Below are 22733 nucleotides of genomic sequence, written 5' to 3' on the forward strand. Positions count from 1 at the left end.
GACATTGAAAAATCCGTCATGATGCAAACAAACGTCAAAGTGAAATAATATCATAGGATTATGAGATTATTACTTTTTTATGTTTGTGTTTTATACTTCAGTTCAACAGTTTTCAATGTCAATATTTGTTGTTTCAATGCCAAATTTTATTTTCAATACCACAGGTCACTGTCACTGTTCTAGCTCCGTACATTACAGGGGTTTTCCTCAGAAACTGTCCTGTTGGAAGACCCATTTCAAAGGCATTTCCTCTTCAGCACAAGACAACATGACATGTAATTTGATATATTGAAAGTGATACATGATCCCTGGTATGCAATAAATGGGCACAACACCACAGTATGAGAAACTTCCCCATAACATGATTTTTGCACCACCATGCTTCACCGTCTTCACAGTATACTGTGGCTTGAATTCAGTGCATCGAGGTCGTCGGACAAACTGTTTGCGGCCCCTAGACCCAAAAAGAACAAATTTGCTCTCATCATTACAGGATGTTGCGCCTTTTGTCCTTTGGCCAGTCAATGTGTCCTTTGGCAAATTTAAGCCTATTCAGTACATGTCTTTTTTTCAGCAATGGGACTTTGGGGGAGGGGGGGGGCTTCTAGCTGATAGCTTTTAATTTCACATAGCCTTCTTCTGATCGTAACAGTACTAACAGATAACTTTATGTCTTCTTTGATTTTCCAGGAGCTGATCATTGGTTGAGCCTTTGCCATTTTGGCTATTCTTGAATCCATTCCAATTATAGGCAAACGTTTTTTCCCACGTCGTTCAGGCTTTGGGTGCTATTTCAAGGCATTTGAAATCATTTTGGCTGAGCTGCCTATACTTTTCTGCACTTCTTTATATGTTTTCCCCTCTCCAATCAACTTTTTAATCAAAGTCGCTGTTCCTCGGAGCAATGTCTAGAACGACCCATTTTGCTGAGTATTTCAGTGTGAAATGCACTATAACCAGCAAGCACAACATTTGCTTCCTTCCTTCCTTAAATATGGGCCATAATGGACACCTGTTTCTTCAAAGAATCAATCACCTCACTAATTGAACACAACACTATTATTTTGAACATGCCCCTTTCAATTACAGATTCAATTACACAGAATGAGCAGCATGCATGTCATGACGGTCCTTTGGTTTTCTGTGACTCTACAACATTTATTAGTAAATCATTTGCCATGTATAAATATCATTTCTACCAAAAAATATGACTAACAACATGACTTATGAGGTTAATGATGTTGGACTGCTATTTTTTTAAACACAACTGTACTCTACAAACTGATGATTTAACTACTGTGTATAACATCTTTTCCCCTTTATTATGCAACACAAATAGAGAGCTGTTTGCAACTCTGGCTACTGTGCTGCATTGTAACTGTACTATCAAAAATACAGGCTACTTTGATTGACTTTTAAGACTTCTTTTTATAAAGCTGGAAGAATAAGAAAAATACTACTAAATTCATTTCTATTTGCAAATATACTAAAGGCTTTCGACAAAAAGAAACGGATCGGATTAGTTCTGTACCCTCCCTTGTTTTGGAAAAAGGTTTTTTTCTACCAATATTAAACATCAAATTGAATGTACTCGTTATGTTGATTACTACTGAGCTTGTTAAACAGTTGTATAATGTCTTCTGTGGCTCTGTAGAGGCTTTGTCAAGTCTGAGAAAATAACTCTGGAGACTACAAATCTACAACAAAAGCCTCAAGACCCCCCCTTCCTGGTAAATACCCACATCTTTCAAACTCCACACCCCCAGTTTGATAACAGTGACGACCTCCTCACACTAACTAGTAGTACCCATAATGAGACGTAAACACAGCGCAGGCTTTTCAAAAGCCCCAAGCAAGGTTGTGGTAGTGGAAATTAACTTGTATTGAATATAGGCTTGTATGTATAGAAAACCTGAAACAAACCTATAAGACACTAAAATTAAGTGATTAGGCTGGTATCAAGTGGACGGACAATTGGGGTTTGTGTTTAACTAATTTGAATTTTAACTGTAAAATCACTACAGACTGCATCTAGACTTTGTTTTGTTTTGTTAGGACATTTGCATTTCACTGCATTTACCTCAGTATTAACATCCAGATGAACACCACCTCCACCTGCTCCACTCTGCTGGACCTGCCCTCTCTCTATCTGTCTCTCTCTCTATCTATCTGTCTCTCACTCTATTTCTCTCAGTCTCTCAGCACACACAACGCGGTTTCTTAGTAAGTCTGGCAATTTATGTGCTGAGTCATGTTTAGAAAATAGTTGGTAGTATTTTTTTTTTTTTAGCTAGACAAAAAGGAGACAAAAGAATTCTGCAATAGCACAGATAGGCTTAACACCTTGTCGGTGTAAGTGCAGTAAAACTAAAGCTACGGGACCGTGGTATGTTCTCCTAAATGACACACTAAAAAGTGTCTCATTGACACAGTTCTTCAGCCAGCAATGGATGTTTCTGGGTTATAAACATATGGCTTAACTATCCTCCCCATGCTAAGAGGAGATTACGGCCTGAACTGTTCGAACCCATTACACTCTTCTCTTTTTGCTCCCATGAAGCTAAAGGCAACTGGAGTTGAACTGTCACTAAAGCTGTCTCAAGATTGACAGCTGGAGTGGAGCTGCGTATAGTAAGCAACGATTGTTTTACACCAAAATATGATCTAGAAGCAAATGTAAAGGTCAAGGGATTTGATGTCAGCTGAGAAAAAAACAACATATTTTCACAAAATTGGAGAAGTGAGACAAAGTAAAATAGATACACATTGTTTATGACTATTTAAGCAGTATGTTCATTTAAACATATATATAAGTATAATACCATCAATACAAGCCAAGGATTTCCTGTTATCCATAAAGACCAGATATTGTGTGTAAACATACACAAGAAAACTATGTTCAGACGCTTTTTCGACCAATTTTTCCTTAAACTTGGTATGCTTCACAGCTCTGAAACAAGGCCTTGATAAATTGTGGATTACCTTTTGAAAAAAAACAACATTCATTTATTTCATTTACAATAAGATATTTTTGTTTGAATAGACTACTTTTTATCGAATTCCACAACCTGTAAGACATTCAGGCAAGGATTTCTGAACGGCATAATCCAGTGTAAAGTGAAAGCAGGCTAGCTTTTTATTTTCAGAAACTGTCAAATTTCATCGTCTTTGTTCAGATATTATATGACCCTTTTTATAGGAAATTATATTCAGTAGGGCTGCAACATGGTAACTGAAGTAGTAAAGTAAAAATATCAATTATAATTTCCGCACCCCAAGGTGACAACTTCTGATATCTTGTCTTATTCGACAAACAGTCATTGATGTTCAGTTTACTATCACACATGACAAAGCAAAGCAGCAAATTCTTACATTTGAGATGCTAAAATTTGAAATTATTTTTGCTGGAAATACGACTTAAAACTAATTATTGATCATTATCAAAATTTAATTTTGTGTTGATCAGCTAATTGATTAATTGTCAATCTGTTTCAGCTCTAAGAGTTACTTAGCAATAGTAATATTTACTTTAGAAACTGCTGCATTATATGACAACATGTATTGCTGCCTAATGCTTCTTACAATTGTACTTGAACAGGATGTAAGAGCTGACACGAAAAGTCATGTTGTTTATTTACAGACGTTAGAATGAGCTACCAAAATTAAGGATTCATACTTTGTTGAAAAGAACTTAAAATTAAAATGCAACTATTAATATTAAAAGTATATAATAGGATCTAAGCTGCGGTAATGATCACTATTAATTAGGGCTGAACGATATCAGGAAAATATCTAACTAAGATTATTTTGACTGATATTGCAATTGTGACATAATTCACGATATTGGGGTGATTGATTGTTTTTGTATCATCATTCTCATTTCAATTGAAACGTATTAACATTGATATAAATTAAAATGATTATAGTGTTATTTTTGCGAGGAATAGGTACTAAACAAAGATGTTTTCTACAGTCTGTAGGATAGGATTAGTAGGACGGGACAGCACTTCATTCAGAACGGTGTACTACTACTAACGCTTCAAATTGGAGACAGAGGGATAACAGACTTAATAATTCAATATCTGGCAAGTCTAACATAACTGACCATTGGAGGTCAGTATGTTCATGAATTTTAATTAAATTACTATTCATAGTACGGCAACATTTATAGCAGAATTGCCATACTCCATACTCTTTAAAACAGCTCGTATTTACTCACTAAAAAGTATCATTGTATGCTGATGTGGGTTGTTGGTAGCAGAGTTGTATGGCAGGAATGTAAAGAAGCTCGGCTCTCCTCTCTCTTTTATTGAGTTATTACAATCACTCTTTAGAAAAAAGAGGGTCACCTTTAGGTCTTTCAATTGCTGCTTTGCTAACTTCAAACCCTTAAAGCTCCTACAGTGCATCATCTGCCTCTGCCTGGATCGCTTCCCTCAGATTTGTGGCTCTTGAAGTTTTTTAAAGATTTTTGGGGCATTTTTAGGCCTTTATAGACAGGACAGCTGAAGAGATGAAAGGGGAGAGAGAGGGGGGGAAGACATGCAGCAAAGGGCCGCAGGTCGGAGCCAAACCCGGGCCCTTTGTGTCGAGGAGCTAACATATGGGCTATCCAGGCACACGGCTCACTTGAAGTTTTTTACCTGTTCTTTGAGCTCTGTGAGACTTCCTAGCCTGCTTGAAGTAAGTCAGATTTTATAAAAGGGAAAGCGGTTAATGCATGCATCGCATGTTCTGACCCTCCCCAACAGTTGCGTCTTTTTAAAAGTGTAAACCTTTCTGTTCGGATTTATCTTGCCAAGAGAGGACCAGCGACTGTTACGGGAGCAATTGCTTTACTAACTAAAGTAGTAAGGAGAAGACGACGAAGATTTGAAAACTAGTCACATCCAGATGGAGCTATCATCTTCCCCCTGCTATTTCACCGGTTTGTGGATAACTTATGGATGTTCATTATCTTGAAACCGTTTTCCTCTTACAGTTAATTATACCCCATTTTGATAAGTTGGTGACTATTATGTCCGCTCTAATATATGAAATAGAGGATTAAATGATTTCAGGCTTCAAGTCCCAATGATCACACCATGACTAGATTGTCAACCCTCTGGTGAAGTCATGCGATCCTGGGCCCCTGACATAAAGTTAACGCCTAATTAATCTATTATTCTCATTTCTAATGAAAAAGTGTGGCCAAGTTGATAAAAAAAAAAAAAACAATCCCTTGATACCGAAAAGTGAATGTCAGGGATATTAAAAACTGAACTTTTTGTTGGTGCAATGGTTTGGAGGGCAGAAGGAACGCTGTTTAAAGTATGTGTGTATTTTTGTGTTTGTTTGTGTGTTGAAGTGTGAGATTCAGGAAAGCGTGAGTGCATTCAATAAGTTGCTAATGTCACTGAAGGACAACCGCAGATGGAGCTCCTATAATAATTAATGTGAGCATGGCAGGGATCCAAACTGTGGGAAATAACCAACGTGTGTTTGATCCACCTGCTTTTCTTTAATGAAGTGCAGGAGGCTAATTCAGTGCACAGATTTAACTTTATTACTGCAGGTGAGGGGAGCCTTCGTCTTACTACACAGGAAAGAAGGAATGAAAAGGAAACTGGTGCCAAATGGAGTCTGCATCACCTACTTTCAAATACTCTGGTCTCTTTAACTGCCTCTTCCCTACACGCAAGGCAAGGTATTTAATTTGTTCCATAATAGAATTCATCTCAAGCATCTCTAGCCATTAAGTGTTCTGCATTTGTCGCAGGCTGAAGAGCAGGCGAGTGGGATGGATTTCATTAGGCAATCCGGGGCAACAGAGGAGCACACTCCTCCTCTTTCCTTTTTATTCCTATTTTAGCATGCCTAACTCTTGATTTCATATGTCATTCCCAGTTCATTTTATCCCATCTCTGACCTCTACATCTTGTTGGTCTAATGTGCGAGAAAGCTTTTCCTTCTCTCTTCACAGTGCCAGTTAGGCACTCATGGCTTGGGGGTGGGGGTTGCTGTCCTTTCAGCAGATGTATTTTACCAAGTGAAACTCTGAGCTTCATCATTTTTGCCTTCTCTTGGTCATTTGCCCATTTGTTATTACCTCATCTGCCCCTTCTGGGGGCAACATCAGGTCTTAGTGGACCTCTCACTGCATCTTAAAAGCATTAACTGTGGGTGGGAACTGATGGATGGTAATGGCCTATCTCAAGGTAACGTCCCTTAGCGCCTCTCAAGTTGGCTGCGGTCTTCTTCCAGGTCAGAGAAAGAGCTGAGACGTAGGTAAAATGTCACAAAGATCCATGAGTGAGGTAGGAAGAAAACCCAGTTGATTAAGGTTCTAAGTGGTTTGGATTTTTAGAAGTGATACAAAATGATGGCTGCTGTTTTGGATGTTTTTAAATTAGAATAATGAACTGTGTGGGGTAGTGATATGTATCAGTATCAGTGAAGGAAATTGAAAAACGGAAAGGGGGAGGACAATGCAGGACAGGGTGTTTTAAGAGGGGGGGGGGGGGGGGGGGGGGGGGGGGGGGGGGGGGGGGGGGGGGGGGGGGGGGGGGGGGGGGGCTAGGGCACCGGCATCCCTAAGTTGGCCCATGGGGAATTCCCTCTCAGATAAATGGGAGGATCTCAAAGGGAATGTGACTTAACGCCCAGGAAATGGTCATGTTTAATTTAACAAGCAGATGGCAGGGGCATCTGAAGGGGGATATGGAGCCAAAGACACTGATGAAGCAACAAGCCTGCCTGGAGGTTTCTCACAGCCTACAGCTATGGTACAACTGAGAGTCAGTCTACTTCATGACAGAAGACTTCTGTGTTGATATAAACAAAGATAAAAAAACATTTTAGAAAAGCAAAGCAACAAACCTATTGTGGTTTAAAATTGATTTTGATGTTGATGGAAGCATAGGTAATTATAGGTTGAGCCACTTGATGCAGTAGCACCCAATGTCTTCAAAATTCAACAACTGCAATGGCCAGATGTTAGTATCTTATGGAAACAACCTAATGAAAATGACAACCAAGTGGAACCAACGGCTTCTTTTACAGGGATACAAAAATGTCATCACAGCATGACTCATGTTTTGATGCTTGCACAGGAATGTCCAAATACCAGTAAGAAATACTGGTATTTTTACTCATACTGGTGTATGTTTTTTTCTGGCAGTGCAATATGCTTGTGTTGTGGAGCATCCCAAAATTATGTTCTGCTATATAAATGCTGTAAAAGAATATAACAACATACTCTCTACATGTAGGGTTTGATGGTGATGGAGTTGTAACTGGGAAACTGGGAATATTTGCGTGATTTAGATTTAAGCTGTGATTTTGTGAATGGGTGCCACAGGAAACGCACACTTAGAAACCAATGCAAAGGTTACCAGGAAGTTTAAAAAAACAAAAACCTTTGTAATTATTTCATGTCACAGAGCTTTTGCGTTTGTGTGTGTTGTGAGTGGAGAGAGGTGATTGTGTGTCTTTCTTGCCTCAGGTAGTCCCTGCGACAGAGGATGAGGTTGGCTTTCGTATAGAGGGTGGAGCCCACCTCCCCCAGGCGGCAGTCACAGCAGGCACATTTGAGACAGTCCTCATGCCAGTATTTGTCCAGGGCCTTGAGCAGGTAGCGGTCTTTAATCTTGCGATTGCAGCCAGCACACCCCTTCTGTTTCCCTTTGGGCTGGACAGAGAGCATTGGCACACCTGTAATGATAAGGAGACAAACAGCCATGCGTGATTTACGGCCCAGGAACACGAGTGACTTTTCATGTTCTCTTTTTGATAAGCTGGCTGCTTCTTGAGGCGTCTAAGCCTAGCCACAGTACACTGCCTACCTGCTTCATATGCATTAAAGAAAACAGTCTTCCATGTAGATAGGCGCACAGGTCACATTGGACTACAAAGCCTTGACTTACTTGTTCCACTAAGAACATGCTGTAATACAAAAGTAACATGATTACTTGCAGCAGATTTCAGAGGAAGGGGCATGTCCTGTGTATGTCTGAGGATACAAGACACAATGTTTATTTTGTTTACAGTGGTATTTACAGGGAGCTGTGTAGTACGTTAGTTACCTGCCATTTCATCAAAGCCCATTTCACTCAACTGTCTACAGCTGTAAAAGCTCCTCATGGGCTTTGTTTGGTATAGATTAACATTAACCTTTTTAAAAAGCCTCTGACCACAAAATGTTGCTACCAGACCCCAGTGAGATATGTTATGGCCTAAGTGCCTTTTAGCATACACTCACTCTCTGTGTTTCACACACACACACACACACACACACACACACACAGTGCTCCCTACTCAGAGCATTACAGCCATTCCTCCTTTTATACTTATCTGTACTCATGTGCCTAAGTTACCAAACTCGCAAATTGCCCTGCTGTCACGCAGGTCGCCTTTAAGCGCGCCTTTTAGCCTCCTAAAGGACAAATAAAGTCCATTTAATAACTGCACTAAACACTAATAGTCTATGTGTGGTTGACATTTGTGTTTGGACTAAAAGCCCCCCTCAGGCCACTGCTGGTACAGAGGCAGGGGCACGCAGCGCCCCTCTGTAGCACTAACAGGTCTGCCACAGCTGAAAGCACAAGACAACAGCTCTTAAGACACTCTCTCACACACTGAGCTATTGATCCATCTAAAAGAACACACAGTGGACGCCACTTGCCACTCTACTTTCAAAACACATTTCTCTCTCTCTCAAAAAAAGATCGGACACTCTGCATCACGGGGGGTTTGGCCAGCATTTTGTTTATGTATCTATTAAGGCCCATTTGATTTTTATTATGAAATGTCACTGTTTTACTGTTAAACTGTAGAGATGTGCACAGGTACAGTTTTTCCAGACCAGATAAAAGCTTTTATCTGTATTTAAGTAGCAGGAAAGTATGCACAACTGCGAGTGTAATGTTAAGTGTGAATTGGGTCATTCTGTAGCTAGAGCTGCCATTTAACAATAACTTCGGTGGTTTGCTCAGTGATAAACAACCTCGGCTGGTAACAAGGGACTGCTTCACTCTGAGCACTGTTTTTCTCTGCTGAGCTTGTCAAGTTTGTTCTCCTCCACAAAAACCTTATACCTCTTTTCAAAGGACTTCTTTGGAATAGAAAAGCAAATGTGCTCTTTCTCTCTGTCTCTCTTACATGTGCAGACACATATCTGCACACCTCAATTGACTCACAAAGTACCTAATTGGATCCAGATTTGCTCTGCACTTTTTGGCCATCCACACATCAATAATGCTATGAATGTAATGTAATTAGCATTTCCCCTTTTAAAAAAGAGGTGAAAGAAATAGGAGAGCTTGTTAGTCAAATTTATGGCTTTGGTTTATATGTCAGTAAGTGCTCTGGTGGTGTTGAGCCGTCTTATTTCTTTATCAGAAGTAGAAAGGAGAGGCTAATTGGTCCGGTGCTGGTGATGGGAGCCATCAATTAGTGTTCTGCCTGCCCTGCAGCTCCCTCACCTTCCTACCTCTCTAAAACAGGCCCCTTGAAGCTGGCACATTAGGATCACAAAACCTGCTATAAATACCAATGTTCAGTGTAAATGAAGCTAAAAAGCTTCAAATTCAAGCCACACTGGCTAACGGCGGACTCTTCTACCTGCATTTCATGGCTTGTTAGGGGAGCTCTCTGCCGGTATGCCAACAGTGATCGCCTGACAGACTACAGAACTAAAAACAGCCTTAATGAGGAGAGAGAAAATGCCTGTGTGTGTGTGTGTGTGTGTTTGTGTGCGGCTGCCTGTCTGTCTGTGTGTGTGTGTACGTATGTGTGCTTCAGAGCTTGTGCAAAGAAAAAGAAAGGAGTTGCTGCAATTCCCTCAGGGATCAAAACAATCTTTAATTTGCCTTTTATGACACCTAATTAGTTATTCTACTCAAAATCTTTGCTTTAAATAAGAGAACTAATTATACAAAAAGGTCGTTCTTCTACCTCCAGAGAACTACTCCTAATTGGTTGAGACCACCACCCACTGCTTAAACATATAATGTGTGTGTTTCAAATCATGTTTGAAAAGGCCAAGGCTTAACCTATCCTGGAATTACTGTATGCAGCTAACCCTCTCTATTGGATGCACACTTTGTTTAAAAACCCTGCTCAACATCATCAAAGTGACAACACAGTTTGCTGTGAGTCTGGCGCTCAGTCCTTCTGGCCGTAAGAGAGATGTCTCGATGGAGGAATGCCTAATGTCTGCCGTATAACCAGTTTCATTCAACTCAACACAGTCAACTGATGCCTCTTTCTTGGAGCCATTGCACAGAACAAACATGAGTTTGATGTCTTCTACCAAAGCAGCCTCTGGAAAGAACAGATTTAATAGTAGTGTGGCAAGCACTAGCTCAAACCTACTAAACAAAGAGCAGTGACAGAAAAAAAAAACGAGTGTGTAAAGTAAATGTCTTTTCAATTCCCTTAATGCCACGAGACATTTTCTTGCACCTGTCACCACTCCCGGCGCTATGTGAAACTGTGGAGTAGAACAGAACCTCCCGTGCTTCCCACCTCCCAGAAAGAAAAGCTGCATTATAAAAGAAAGCAGCAGACTAGGAGGCAGCCTCTACTTAATCCAATCCATTTAACAGATACAAGTGCCACTGACCTTCCAGTGTCATTTGATGTCACCAAAAGCATGCCTCTCCACATCACGATTCATTCTCCAACAAGGGATGCCTTTTACCCCTCAAAGTGGAGAGACAGCACTTGTCCTGCCAAATATTCTTCCTGAGAGGGAATTTAATTTGCCATTAGTACAGTGTACAAAGGCCTGTCATCTCTCCCTTCTACCATCCATCTACTTTCTTTAAGATGGTATCTTTCAAGAATATGTACAGTTAGTTATTCTCAGTCCAAGCTGTCTGTCAGAGCATGCATTTTCTATTATAGAGATAGCATCCGATTTCTATGTTACCCCATTTAGACTTCCGTCTTAACAGCTATCAAAAAAATCACATCAGTCCGCTAAACCTTTTTGATATATTTAAGGTTTTAAAAGAAAGTACTCCGTTTGGAGCACTCAAGGATATGTTTGAAATTAGAAAAATGCGATTATTACACAGACATGGCAAGACCCACATGTCCTCAGACTGGACCAGAGTGTGTGAAAAAAAGATGATTTTCCCCCTTTTTTTATCCTTACCACTAAAATGTTTGGTGGCTAACAAGTGAGCAGGTGCTTGCAGGTCATACTTCATATTTTAGAGTATATAAATATATATATATAATTGTTTAAAATAAAGATCTCATATCATCATACCATACAGTAACGTCACTAAAAGAAGATTGGTTACTGCAGAATGAAATAATAAAAACCATAATAATAAATCACATCACTTGCAAAATTCTACACTGCCAGGGATAAGGTCTCTGTATTTCTGCTTTCTCTCCTATTAAATATTTTTTAATGTACATAGGGCTGCAGTTTGCAATTGTTTTCATGCTTGATTAATCTGACTTTTGTCTGGGTTCTCCCATTATTTGCTTTTCTATGAATAAAAAAGAGAAAATGTCCTGTTTTATATCCCGCAGTCAAAGTTGATATATTTAGCTAGCTTGTTTTACTTGACAGTCCAAAATCCAAAAAATATTTAATTTTCTGTCATTACAAAGAAATGTGGCCAAAACGATTCATCGATTTCTATTAATCGATAAATCATTTAGTCAATAAATTCTATCACAATAAGGCGTTGACTTCAGATTGCTCATTTTGTCCCAACAGTCAAAATCAAAATACATTCAGTTTACAAATGATATAAAACGAAGCAGACAATGCTAATGTCTGAGAACTGATTATTAACTGAATCATCATCAAAGCAGTTGCCAAATAATTTTAATGTTGATCGATTGACTTATTTATTAATGACCAATCATTCCAGTTGTAGTTTAAAGTGCTTACCCCACAATTGTAGAAAAATTGACTATGCATTTGAGTTATCCTTTATTACACTACTACACACATGATCCCAATGGAACAGCTGCTCTCACAGGCACTCAGCCTTAATGGCAGCAGGGACAGTTACATCTGATTCTGTGTTTTGTTAAATGTCTTTTGATCAATTAAAAGCACTGACGCCATGGTGTGATGCAGACTTTGCTGGTTCACGGGGAGGTAAAGGATCTTGATGAGAATCACTCAGCCTTCCCGACACATGGGGAGGGAGGTGGGCTTTCAAGAAGGATGGAGCTGGCCCTGGGTGGGCCTCCTCTCAGGGGCCCCTATAATTCCAACTCCCAGCTGCAGCGAATAAGAAAGTGTTAGCCACCAGTGTGGTAATTACACACACTGGGATGCTCAGGGAAATGGGATACTACATTACCAAATGATTACATTTAATTGAAACAAGTGCATTTTCATCATCATCATCATTATCATCATCATCTTCATGTGATTCAAAGCTCTCCTGCACAACCAGACACTACTGGCCTATGTTTGATCTATAAACTGTAGCATTAAGTTCCCATACCACTACACGTCAACCCTGACTGACTGAACGAATCATCTAAATAAATCTGAAAATCAATATCATATAATTACAGGAAGAACAATATCAGACATTATCTTTTTCTCCACTACTGTAAATGCTGTGGCTATGACAATCCCAAATAGAATACGTTCCTAGGCCAAGGTGTCTGCTTCTAAGGTTAATGGGGATCTCTCACAGATGTCTTGCCATTGTGTGCATGAATCAAGCTCTTTCATTCAGCTCCCGTCATCGCTGTAATTGAGCCCATAGACACATTTCTCTATTGCCAAGACAAAATACAAGACATCTGGTAATAAAATCAGCTGGAATACACATGCCAGTTGAAAGCAGACTGATTTATGTATTCTGAATGATAAGCAAAATAAACACCACTGATTCATTGTGTGATTCATGTTTCTACCCCTTAGTTGGAGCATATGCTAGGAGGAGACAAGGAGTAAAAGAAAAGATATGCATGAACACACACTCACGTGGAGACACACTCTCTCTCTCAAATTAGGTAGTTTCTTACAAGGCCCAAGTCAATATTACATTTCATACTGACTGTGTTTTTTTCTTATAGCTCGCTATGAGAGCCTTCTATGTTACTGTACGTTATGCTACATTTCCAGATGGTTGTGTATGAATGCTGGGGTCTGTGAGGTGATTTCTGGGACTGTATGCATGCTATGATTATGACATAATTAACACCCACAGTAAGTGGGAGAGAGAGCAGACAGGGCTGGTGCGGATGAGGAGGGGACTGCTCATTAACAAGATGCACTCTCTCAAACTTTGCAGCTTGCTGTGGCTAATAAGCCCCGGTGAAACGGAGCCCAGCCATCCCTTGCATTGACCCTGGCACTGCCCAGGATAAGGGAGGGTTTTGTCTCCTGGAATAATTGCTCTTTTCACATATTACAAGTGTCCTGACCCCCACGGTCGGCAGCCACTTTCCCAACCATAATTACTCCTGATCCGCTCCAAATGAGTCAGCCGCATTAGGGCTGCAATAACACTGGCCCAGCTTCAAGCGCGGCATGGGGAGTCTCAGCAGAGCAGCCTGGAACAGGACTGCCTTTTCTCCCAGCCTACGGTCATTTCCATCACGTCAGAGGTGCATTTCTTACACTTGAAGTCAGCACGAAGGCCCTGGGCCATTTTCTGAGGCTTACAGAAGGCATTGTTAGCTCCTGGTGCTCACTACTCAGTGTGGTTTGGCACCAGACTCCATCCCAATTAACAGAAAACTTCATTAGCGTGTTTTTTCCACACTTTTCAGCCCCCTATTATTTTTAATTTATTCACATGGGGTTAATTAAAAGAAATGTATCACAGAGATATGCAACAGCTTTCTAATTAAATTCAATGCGGCTTTTTTTAAAGACATGAAACTGGCAGAGTTTCCAAATTATTACAGAAGTCGCAGAAACACTTGGTTGCTCAGTAGTAGGGTGAGATTAGAGCTCTGCAAGGTAAGCTGTCAACAGCATAGATGGAGTGAGAGAGGGTGCGATAGGGCTAGAAAATGAGTGTCAGGGAGTCAAATGAATGAGGAGGAAGAGAAGAGACAAACGGTCATATCATGTGGTATTACGCCAAATAAACCTATGAGAGTTCTTAAAGGAGAAGGACGTCTGAGTGTGGACAAAGCAAAAAAAACAAGATTAGGCATTGCATCCAGCCAATCAAATTTAGGCGTAGTTGTGTTGGGCTGTTTCAGTGAGGTGTTTAGTTCTTGAAATCTGCTATTTTACCATTTTTGATTTAAGTGCAAGCTGTCAATAACCAAGAAGACGAATGCATTTCCATTTTCAGTCCAAATAGATTAGGAGGGAGTTCAACAGACATTCAGTGTGAGATTGAATAAAGAAAAAAAAAATAGCCTGCTTTTAAACTTTGATAGACAAGGCATCTTGTGTGCCACTTTGTGATTCCTGGTACAACAACAAAAAATGGACTTAAAAAAATCCAACCATTAGACCTGTCAAAGCCACCTTCCGCCATCCGGAACAGAATAATGCACAAACAATTTTAGTCCACATTAAAAATGCAGTCGGAGATTTTATATGTAGCCCTCTAAAGTTTGTGTCACTCATGAGGTCAGGAAGTGATGTACAAAATCCTCCCCTCTCCCCAGCAATTACTGCAAATATATTATTTCAAAGGATATGCCAGGAGACAGGTGTGCCATTCAGGGTCCTCAGTGTGTCGAAAATGGAGGGGAAGAAGGAACACCATACTGTGGTGCACTGTGTGAGGCTCTTTAATCTTGAATAATGCAAATTCCCCACAGGGGGCAGTTATTTGGCAGCTCTGGCCTCTAATGTCATTCAAGCGCCTACTCCCACACCTGATGGGGTAAATAATGAGGGAGGTTGCTTGAGTTTAGTTTGGAAAGAGATCTTCATGAAGATTGGGCACGATGGTAAACTAAACTGTCTCCCAAGAGCAGAATATTGTAGATGACGTTTGATGTTTCATTATGAAGATGACTTGCTTTTAATTAATTCCTTTAACACTTTTCTATTACTTCATCATATGAAGACCAGGCCTTTTGGCTGAAGTAGTAATTATTGTTACTGACTTAAATCAAATGGCAATAAAACTAGAGGAATGACGGGGTCCAAGGTCTTCAGTTAATGTTGCTTCAGTGGGAAAGTGTGGGTGGATGGCGACTGTCATTTGCCTGGCATAGTTAAGCACTGATTAAATCAGCAACTTCAATATCCAAAACCTAGTCTACTAATTTTATGAGAGAAAAAACAACACCCCTTTAATCACAGATTTTAATTAGCAAGATTTTATTAACTGAAGGTCATCCAATATGAGATAAATTTGCAGCAAGTTGGCTCTCATTTAAGAGAAAAAGAGAAGGCACCCCAGGCTTTTCTATTTACTAACAAGAAAGCTGTAAAATCTTAAAGTGTAAATACTCCATCCTTCTCTATTTCTTTGGATTTGTGCACTACAAAGCAGCTAGGAGGCTTCTATAAATGTGTGTGGTATTTTGTTTTTGCAAAAAATAAGCCAGGTAAAGGTCATTTTAATTTAGATTAAAACCACATATTTTACGTAAATGTGCCTGAAAACTGAGGAACTGCAGGTAAAGGACAATAAAATACCAGTTTCCCAGTAACATTTAAAAAAACGTATGGTTTAACTGCTGTAAAGTGTACGTGTTATTGCACTGTATGGCATTTTCATCCTCTGACTGGGCACCTGCAATCCCAGAAGATTGGAAAATGGATCCGAAATGAGAAAAGAAACTCATATCTCTCAATATAGCTCTGTCTGTGATGCAACAAAGATTAGAAAGCTCTAACTTAAGGCCAAAGGTACTTTTTAACACTCAACCTGCAGAAAACTGAATACTGCAATGGGAATATCACAGAGTGGTGTTTGAAAGGTTTTTACAATAAAACAAGACTGCAAGTATAAAAGCCCCGCTAGCAGCCCCTAGAGGCTGTGCTGCTCCTTACACCCACATGAACAAAGTGTGTTACTGGCCAATCAACACTGTCATCCTCACACAGGCAGGACCAAAAACAAATGACAAAAACTCAGCAACAACGATCGGGGCACTGGCAAAGGGGAAATATGGCATCGACAAGAAAACACGCCGGCACTCACCGGTGTGTGTACTACAGAGAGAACACACAAGGCCAGTACATATAGCTAAATTATATTATTACAACAATACTGTATTGTATTTCTGCAGGTTAGTCCACAACATAGACAAGTGCTAATCAAACCAATCAACACCTTAAATTAACACAACCCTACAAGCACATTAATGTATGTGAAAATTACTGCTCTCAGACCGCTCCACATGTTTTCTTTTAATTGTGAAAAACTGATGAAACACTATAACACTATTTTCATATAACATGTTTTACACATGTCCACACCACAACATTTTTTGCAAAATGCACCGTTTACATGTAGCTTCCTACTCCCATCATACTCACATCCGCACTAGAGCTAGACCAATAAATCACGTATTGGCTCACTGCAGATCAATTACAAATTAAAAATGCCAAAGTAGGTTTGCGGTCATGTAGAAACAGCGGCTACATTACAACAGTAGTTTGTCCACCAGAGAGCAGTGACGTGGATTCTTCAACTGTAAAATGTCCTGCTCAGTATGTATCTTAATCACAATTAAATATAAAGAATCCATATTGGTCAATACAGGTTTCTTTCTCCCAAAAGATTGATATTGGTATCAGCTTTAAAAAACACAAATGTTCAGGCTATACTAAACAAAAACAAACATACATGTACGCAGCCCTGGCTTTCATTCAAACAATTATGCATCAAGGGAGTATTTCAGCGGGGATTTAACAAGACCTGCACTGAATGAATAATAAATAAAGTAAATCTTTTTGCTTTAAGACACAAGAAAGCATTAAAAGACAGCGGTGCAATTATGACTTTAGAGTCTGTTCATGCATAAATAATGCACAATAGTAATAAAATAAACATAAACATTAATGTTTCTTCTGGGTCTAAAATCCTTTCCAAAAATGTAATTTATGCCATATGTGTCTGTGTTTTAACTGTACAAAATGCTTACGTTGCCTAAGAGTGTAACAAGTGACATGTTGTTTTATTACTGTAGGTAGAATATGAAGGTTTCTCTTCAGCTGCATTTTCTGGGCATTTTGACACATGTACTCAGCTGCCTAAGAACTATAGCTGGTGACATTGTAGTTTTGACACGTGTTCATCTCAAGACGTTTGCTGCATGTCATTCCCCTTTCCCATATTCCTCGTCTTCTTTCTAAGTCTATAGTGACAGAATATGAAAATTATTTCCCAAAGAGCAAAGTGTAACCTTAACAGAGTGCATCAGAATGATAAACAACAGAACAGAGAGTGCACAATGGATAGACAAATGAATAAGCAGTAGGTGCTCGGGTTTGTGTTTGTAGAGGCATCAATGTATGAATACTTTTTTTAGTGTAGCCAACAGCTTGAGAGAGTCAGCTTGGCAGTGACAAGTAACAGTGACACTTGCTTCCAACAGGTTCAAACCGATGAATATGGTGGTTCATTGTCATTAAAGCTGGATCACATGTTGTTGATAAATATAGGAATATTTTTTTGCCGGCTTAACTATGGATAGGTTATTGTTTTTTGCCAGCAAGTATAACTTTACGCCTGTGCAACATCAACATTACTTCTGTGCACGTCTGCATTTGTCTAAGAGCTTGCAATAAGACGTTAGGTTTCCCAAGGTGGTTTAAAGTAACGATTTATCTTAACTTGTAAGAAGATTTGTGAATTTTGTCAAAGGTTTCATTGTAACATTCAGACTGATGTGCGTATGCCCTTGTGCTTTTGAGTTTCTTATTTGGTCATATCATTTTCAATGTGGCATCTTTATCTCTGCAACCTTCACTTTTCTCACACACAACTCAACAATATACCAGAAATTCGTCATGTCATTGAAAAACTAATTTCGGGTGAATAAAAGGGTCAGACAACGGGGATTGTGCATTCCCTGGGATGTATGTGGTAGCCAGATCTTGTTGTGAGAATTTGTGTGATAACATGGCTAGCATGTGGCCTCTGGCAGTAATAAAAGGGATGCTCTTAAGTGCATAATTGAGTTTGTGTGCCACACTGATGAGTGCAGCCATTTACATCAAAGGCAGGTGGGTGCGCTTGCTAACACGTGTCTCTTATGTCTCAATTCGGTCTTTTTGAATTCCACTAAGATTATGGAAAATGATACACAACTCGAGCACTCATGTACGAAAAACGATCAGAGCTGATAGGGATCTAGAGGTTTAGTGGTGACAGACAAAATTACCTCCACTGAAGAATTCTGCATTTGCAATATCACAAACAGATTAGACGGAATTGAACACTCACAGTTGATATGGTGTAAATGGGATTTTGTGTTAAAAAATGAGAATAGCTTTAAAATAATGCATTGACATGTTGCATATCAATGCATAGGGATCATGCTAATATAAAATCTATGTCAGAGAAGATTCATACTGTATGTTTTGGTACCATTTTGTTTGTTGAGATTTTCCTATATTCATAGTAAGGACAACTTACACTCCTTTTTGTTTAAAACACCACATAGCTGGCCCCTTTGACTATCTATGTTTACAGCAAAATTGGAAAAGTACTGCAAAGGCAAAGCAGGTGCCTGTAATAAAGCTTTTTAAAAGAAACTGTAGGGACTTAAGAAATATCAAAGGCGGCCCAGAGCACAAAAACCAGACGTAATTTTAATATTTGAAATAGGCAAGTTTAATTTTGAAGTAAGAGCAAACCAATAAGCTGAGAAAATAGCAAATACAGGAGAGCAAATTGCATTCCTTTGGAAAAGTGAAAAGACTTAAGGAACATATGAAAGTAATCTCCAACTGGAAATTAGAAATCAACCCTCAGAAACCAAATAATAGAAAAGAAATATTACTGTCCACTTTCTAAATCAATATAACATCGCTACGAGACAGTATTGCCATGGTAACACGGTAAAGAATGAAGCAATTCTTATTATTTCAAAATAAAAATCAGAGCCTGAAGCTCAGGTTTTATTAGAGCAGCCGACAGATCACCAGTCTGTATTCATCTGAAGCGTTGCTTTTCAATCACATGCTTTATGAATGTACAAATTTTACTGGACAGGATGATAACAGGGTCATAAATTAACAAGCACAGGTAACCAGAAATGTATTAGTAGTTGTAGAATATTTCTTCTGCTTAGGTCTGCAAACATTATACTGTAGTTGTGTTAATGTTCAGCAAAATATGCCTTCAGTCAGTGACCACTTGCTTCTCCTGCAGAGAAGGAGAGAAAATGCCTGAGTTGCTTTTTCCTCTCAAATTAGACACAAATTGGAACCTTCATATCATAGGGTGAAATGAAATGTTGACACAGAATTGGAACATTTGTTGCTATTCATTACTTACTATGACCTGCATATTTGGTTATTTCACAGAGCAGTGCCTGTATTCCTTTTACAGCCTGCTTTCTGACTCACTGCTTTACCAGAAAGTGTATATTATAAGTTAATGACTGCATCAATAACTTTATGAGGCTGCATGTGACCTGTAATGGACAGGACACATAACATGGGCAGGTAGCTACATACATCATGAAACTTATGTAAATACAAATATAGATCGATATTTTGGAAAACGGTTTGTAACGGGCAGATTTTCTTAATCGGGCTAATTTAAGGGGTCACATAAATGGATCTCTTGTTAATGCTTTGGTTGCACATATTGTTGCAGACTTAAAAAAAAGAAGGTCTGAGTTAAACAGCAGTATGCCAAACAAACAGCGGCATTACTTTGTTGCCAACCAGTATGGCAGGCTTTAAACACAACACCAGACACTCTGAATATCTGTTTAATGGGCCACATAAGGACTGAAATATGAACACCTAAGCAGCATGCACATACACACACGCGCATAATACTGAATCAATCAAGAGAAACAGACAGTAATCATACACCCATGTGGCCACCCAAAACTCTGATCCACACCTCCCTCTCCACAATATGCAGGCATTTATTTGTGCAGGCACTTAGTGGATACATTAGACAAGAAGGTTGAATTGACAAGCCTATAACTTTAGAGCCAATAAACGCTAAGAGGCACCACAATGAAAGAGACCAGATCCAAGCAGTTCTGTTGACAACCTGGCCAAAATGCTGGAGCTGCTGGTTGGCCCAGCAAATAAAGGGTGAAGCTTTTAGGCAATGAGCAGCAGGTGATCTCAGCTTTTCTGCAAGTCCTAATGCTCCTAAAAGCCACTCTCCCTGGTTCTGTAATTGGGCATCAGTAGTTAATGTAGTATTGACTGCATTACATGCTCCTGTGCATCCTTTCCCACTAATGCCATTTGCATCACCTTGTACATTTACCATATTGCTTAGCCAATAACTGTTAAAAGCAACCTGAATCATGAATCATATAGGGAACTTTTAGCTAGACAGACATCCAAAGGAGACAATTTACAGTTGAGTTAATTTGGGTACATTTGCAGTACAACATGGATTCAGCCAGACAGACCAATTTATGTCTCTGCCGCAATCCTTTTATTGGTTTTTAGATGTGTAAGTGAAAGGATGCTCTGCTAAGAGATATGAAATATCCATTTTCAAACATAAATGATGGGTTACAAATGCATCCATTACTTTTAGATGGAGGAGGAACCCTAGATAAACTCAAATGTGCAAAGGCTATATAGCCTGCCATATACTTTGAGAAATACCACACACAAATATGTGTTTTAAGGTTAGAGGAGGTTGTCATTGTGCATGTCAGCATGTGGTCAGCAAAACACTCTTAAAAAAAGAAAAAAACATCAGAGAATAACTTCACTGAAAACCACATAAAGCCTTCAGCGCTGTGGCTATATATATATATATATATATATATATATATATATATATATATATATATATATATATATATATATATATATATATATATGCATTTGAATATTATCATCATGTTATATAACAATATGTAAATGCACACACTGAGCACCATTTAGGCCTGAATGTGATAAATACACTGCACATCTCAGTTTAATCCAAAATGGGACGTCATTAGAGGAGAGTTTGATTTAAATTAAAATTAATTAGATTGCCTCACCCATTAACCTAAATACATTGAAATAGATAAGTAAAGCAAGTAGGCCTATTTGGATGGAAAGTGAGTGAACGTTGCACGGCGCTATCCATAATTTGCAATCAAGTTAAAAGCACTCTGCTGTCATCTCCCATCCCGTGGTGATGTCAAAGGCTGCCTCGCTAACTTCACAGACGCAAAAAGCACTTAGAGGAGGAAAGAAAAGACGATCCACATGCACTGCAGCGTCTGTGGAGTATATCCTCAAACTCCGGGTTAAGGCTACACATCAAAACGCCACGGACCAAACTGCTCTAGATAAACATGCAACTACCTTCAGAACTAAACTGCAGTTTGGCAGTGGCAGGCTATTTGTGTAAGTGCCATATCAACTTCATGGTTGAGAAAGCAGCCACAGTATTCAGGGTTCTGGGCGAAAACACGGAGCCCGTGGTGACTAAATGGGGTTGAAAAAGCCAATATAAAGCCGAGGCTGCGGGTGCGTATGTCCGGGGCGACGGGAAACACTTAACGTGTGAAAATGTCAGTAGTTGGCCGCGTTACTCCCCAGGTTATAGCATCGCACGGTCGGAGATGTTACTCACCCTCTTCCTTGTCCAACACCATCGTCCTGAGGAACGAGGAGTCCTTCCCCGGGCGATCCGTCCTCGGCTCCAGCAGGATGCACCGCTCGGTCTGCTCGGAGCTGCTCCTGGATATGGCTTTGAAACGCGCGGTTGACTAGACTACGCCTCGATAAACCAAAACCCTGGAAAGGTGAATTGTCGTCTGCACGTTTTTTTTCCCCCACCTCCTATCAATAATAATTCATACACGGAATACGGTGAGATACGCGGCGCGAGATCCCCCTATCCGGACTGAACTGTAATGCAAATAAAGAGCGATCAAACAGCGTTGGTTGGTCTTGATAAATTCCATGCGAATAAAAAGACAAAACAGTGAAAAGCGATATAAATCTAGTGTCGCCTATCTGTAACTGTGCATACGCGGACGGATCGGACGCTCAGACTGAATGGCTGAGCTCTCCTTCGCTGTTAATATTCTCTCTTTCTCGTTCTCATTTGCTCCGCAACAGCAACTATATTCAAACAAATCCAATTGCAAATCTGACAACTGCTGAAAGCAAACTCACGCCGCCTCTCTCCCAGTTTATGTGCCGCGCTCGCCTCTGCTGCTACTGAATAAATGCGCGCAGTTTCCAGAGACCCTCGGATTCCCCTGTTAATTAAATCAATTCATTATGCTCAGATCTGATTAGCAGCCCTTCCCCCCTCTTTGAATCAATTATTCAATACACAAACATAATTGCTTGTGCCAGAGGTGTCTAAGTATTAGCTTATTTAACTCCAAGGACACTAATTACCCCTAGGGCAAGGGAACTTTTCTCATTAATTCTGACAAAACACAAAAGCACAGCTAAGGGAAAGTGTGTGTGTGTGTGTGTGTGTGTGTGTGTGTTTGTGTGCGTGTGCGCGCGCGCGCCGGCCAGTCTGAATGTGAGTGATAGAGAGCAAGGAAGCGCATGCACGTAAGGTTGTATTGATGCACGGGCGCGCGTGCGTGTGTGACTGAGAGTGAGGATGAGAGAGAGAGAGAGAGAGAGAGAGAGAGAGAGAGATGCTGCTCCATTGGTGCCT

At 39.8% G+C, this 22733-nt stretch overlaps 1 protein-coding gene across 1 annotated transcript in view; it reads right to left on the reverse strand.

Annotated features, from left to right (window-relative positions):
- lmo1 (LIM domain only 1) overlaps nt 1-22469 on the reverse strand; it is a 26763-nt gene extending 4294 nt beyond the window's left edge. The window contains exons 1-2 of the mRNA XM_034884184.1: nt 21681-22469; nt 7479-7692 (exon numbers count right to left, since the gene is read on the reverse strand). Coding sequence (XP_034740075.1) covers nt 7479-7692; nt 21681-21702 — 236 coding nt within the window. The 5' untranslated portion in view covers nt 21703-22469. The remainder of the gene's footprint in view (nt 1-7478; nt 7693-21680) is intronic.
- Between the last annotated feature and the right edge of the window lie 264 nt (nt 22470-22733).

This window comes from Etheostoma cragini, chromosome 1, assembly GCF_013103735.1.
Source record: "Etheostoma cragini isolate CJK2018 chromosome 1, CSU_Ecrag_1.0, whole genome shotgun sequence".
Taxonomy (NCBI): Eukaryota; Metazoa; Chordata; class Actinopteri; order Perciformes; family Percidae; genus Etheostoma; species Etheostoma cragini.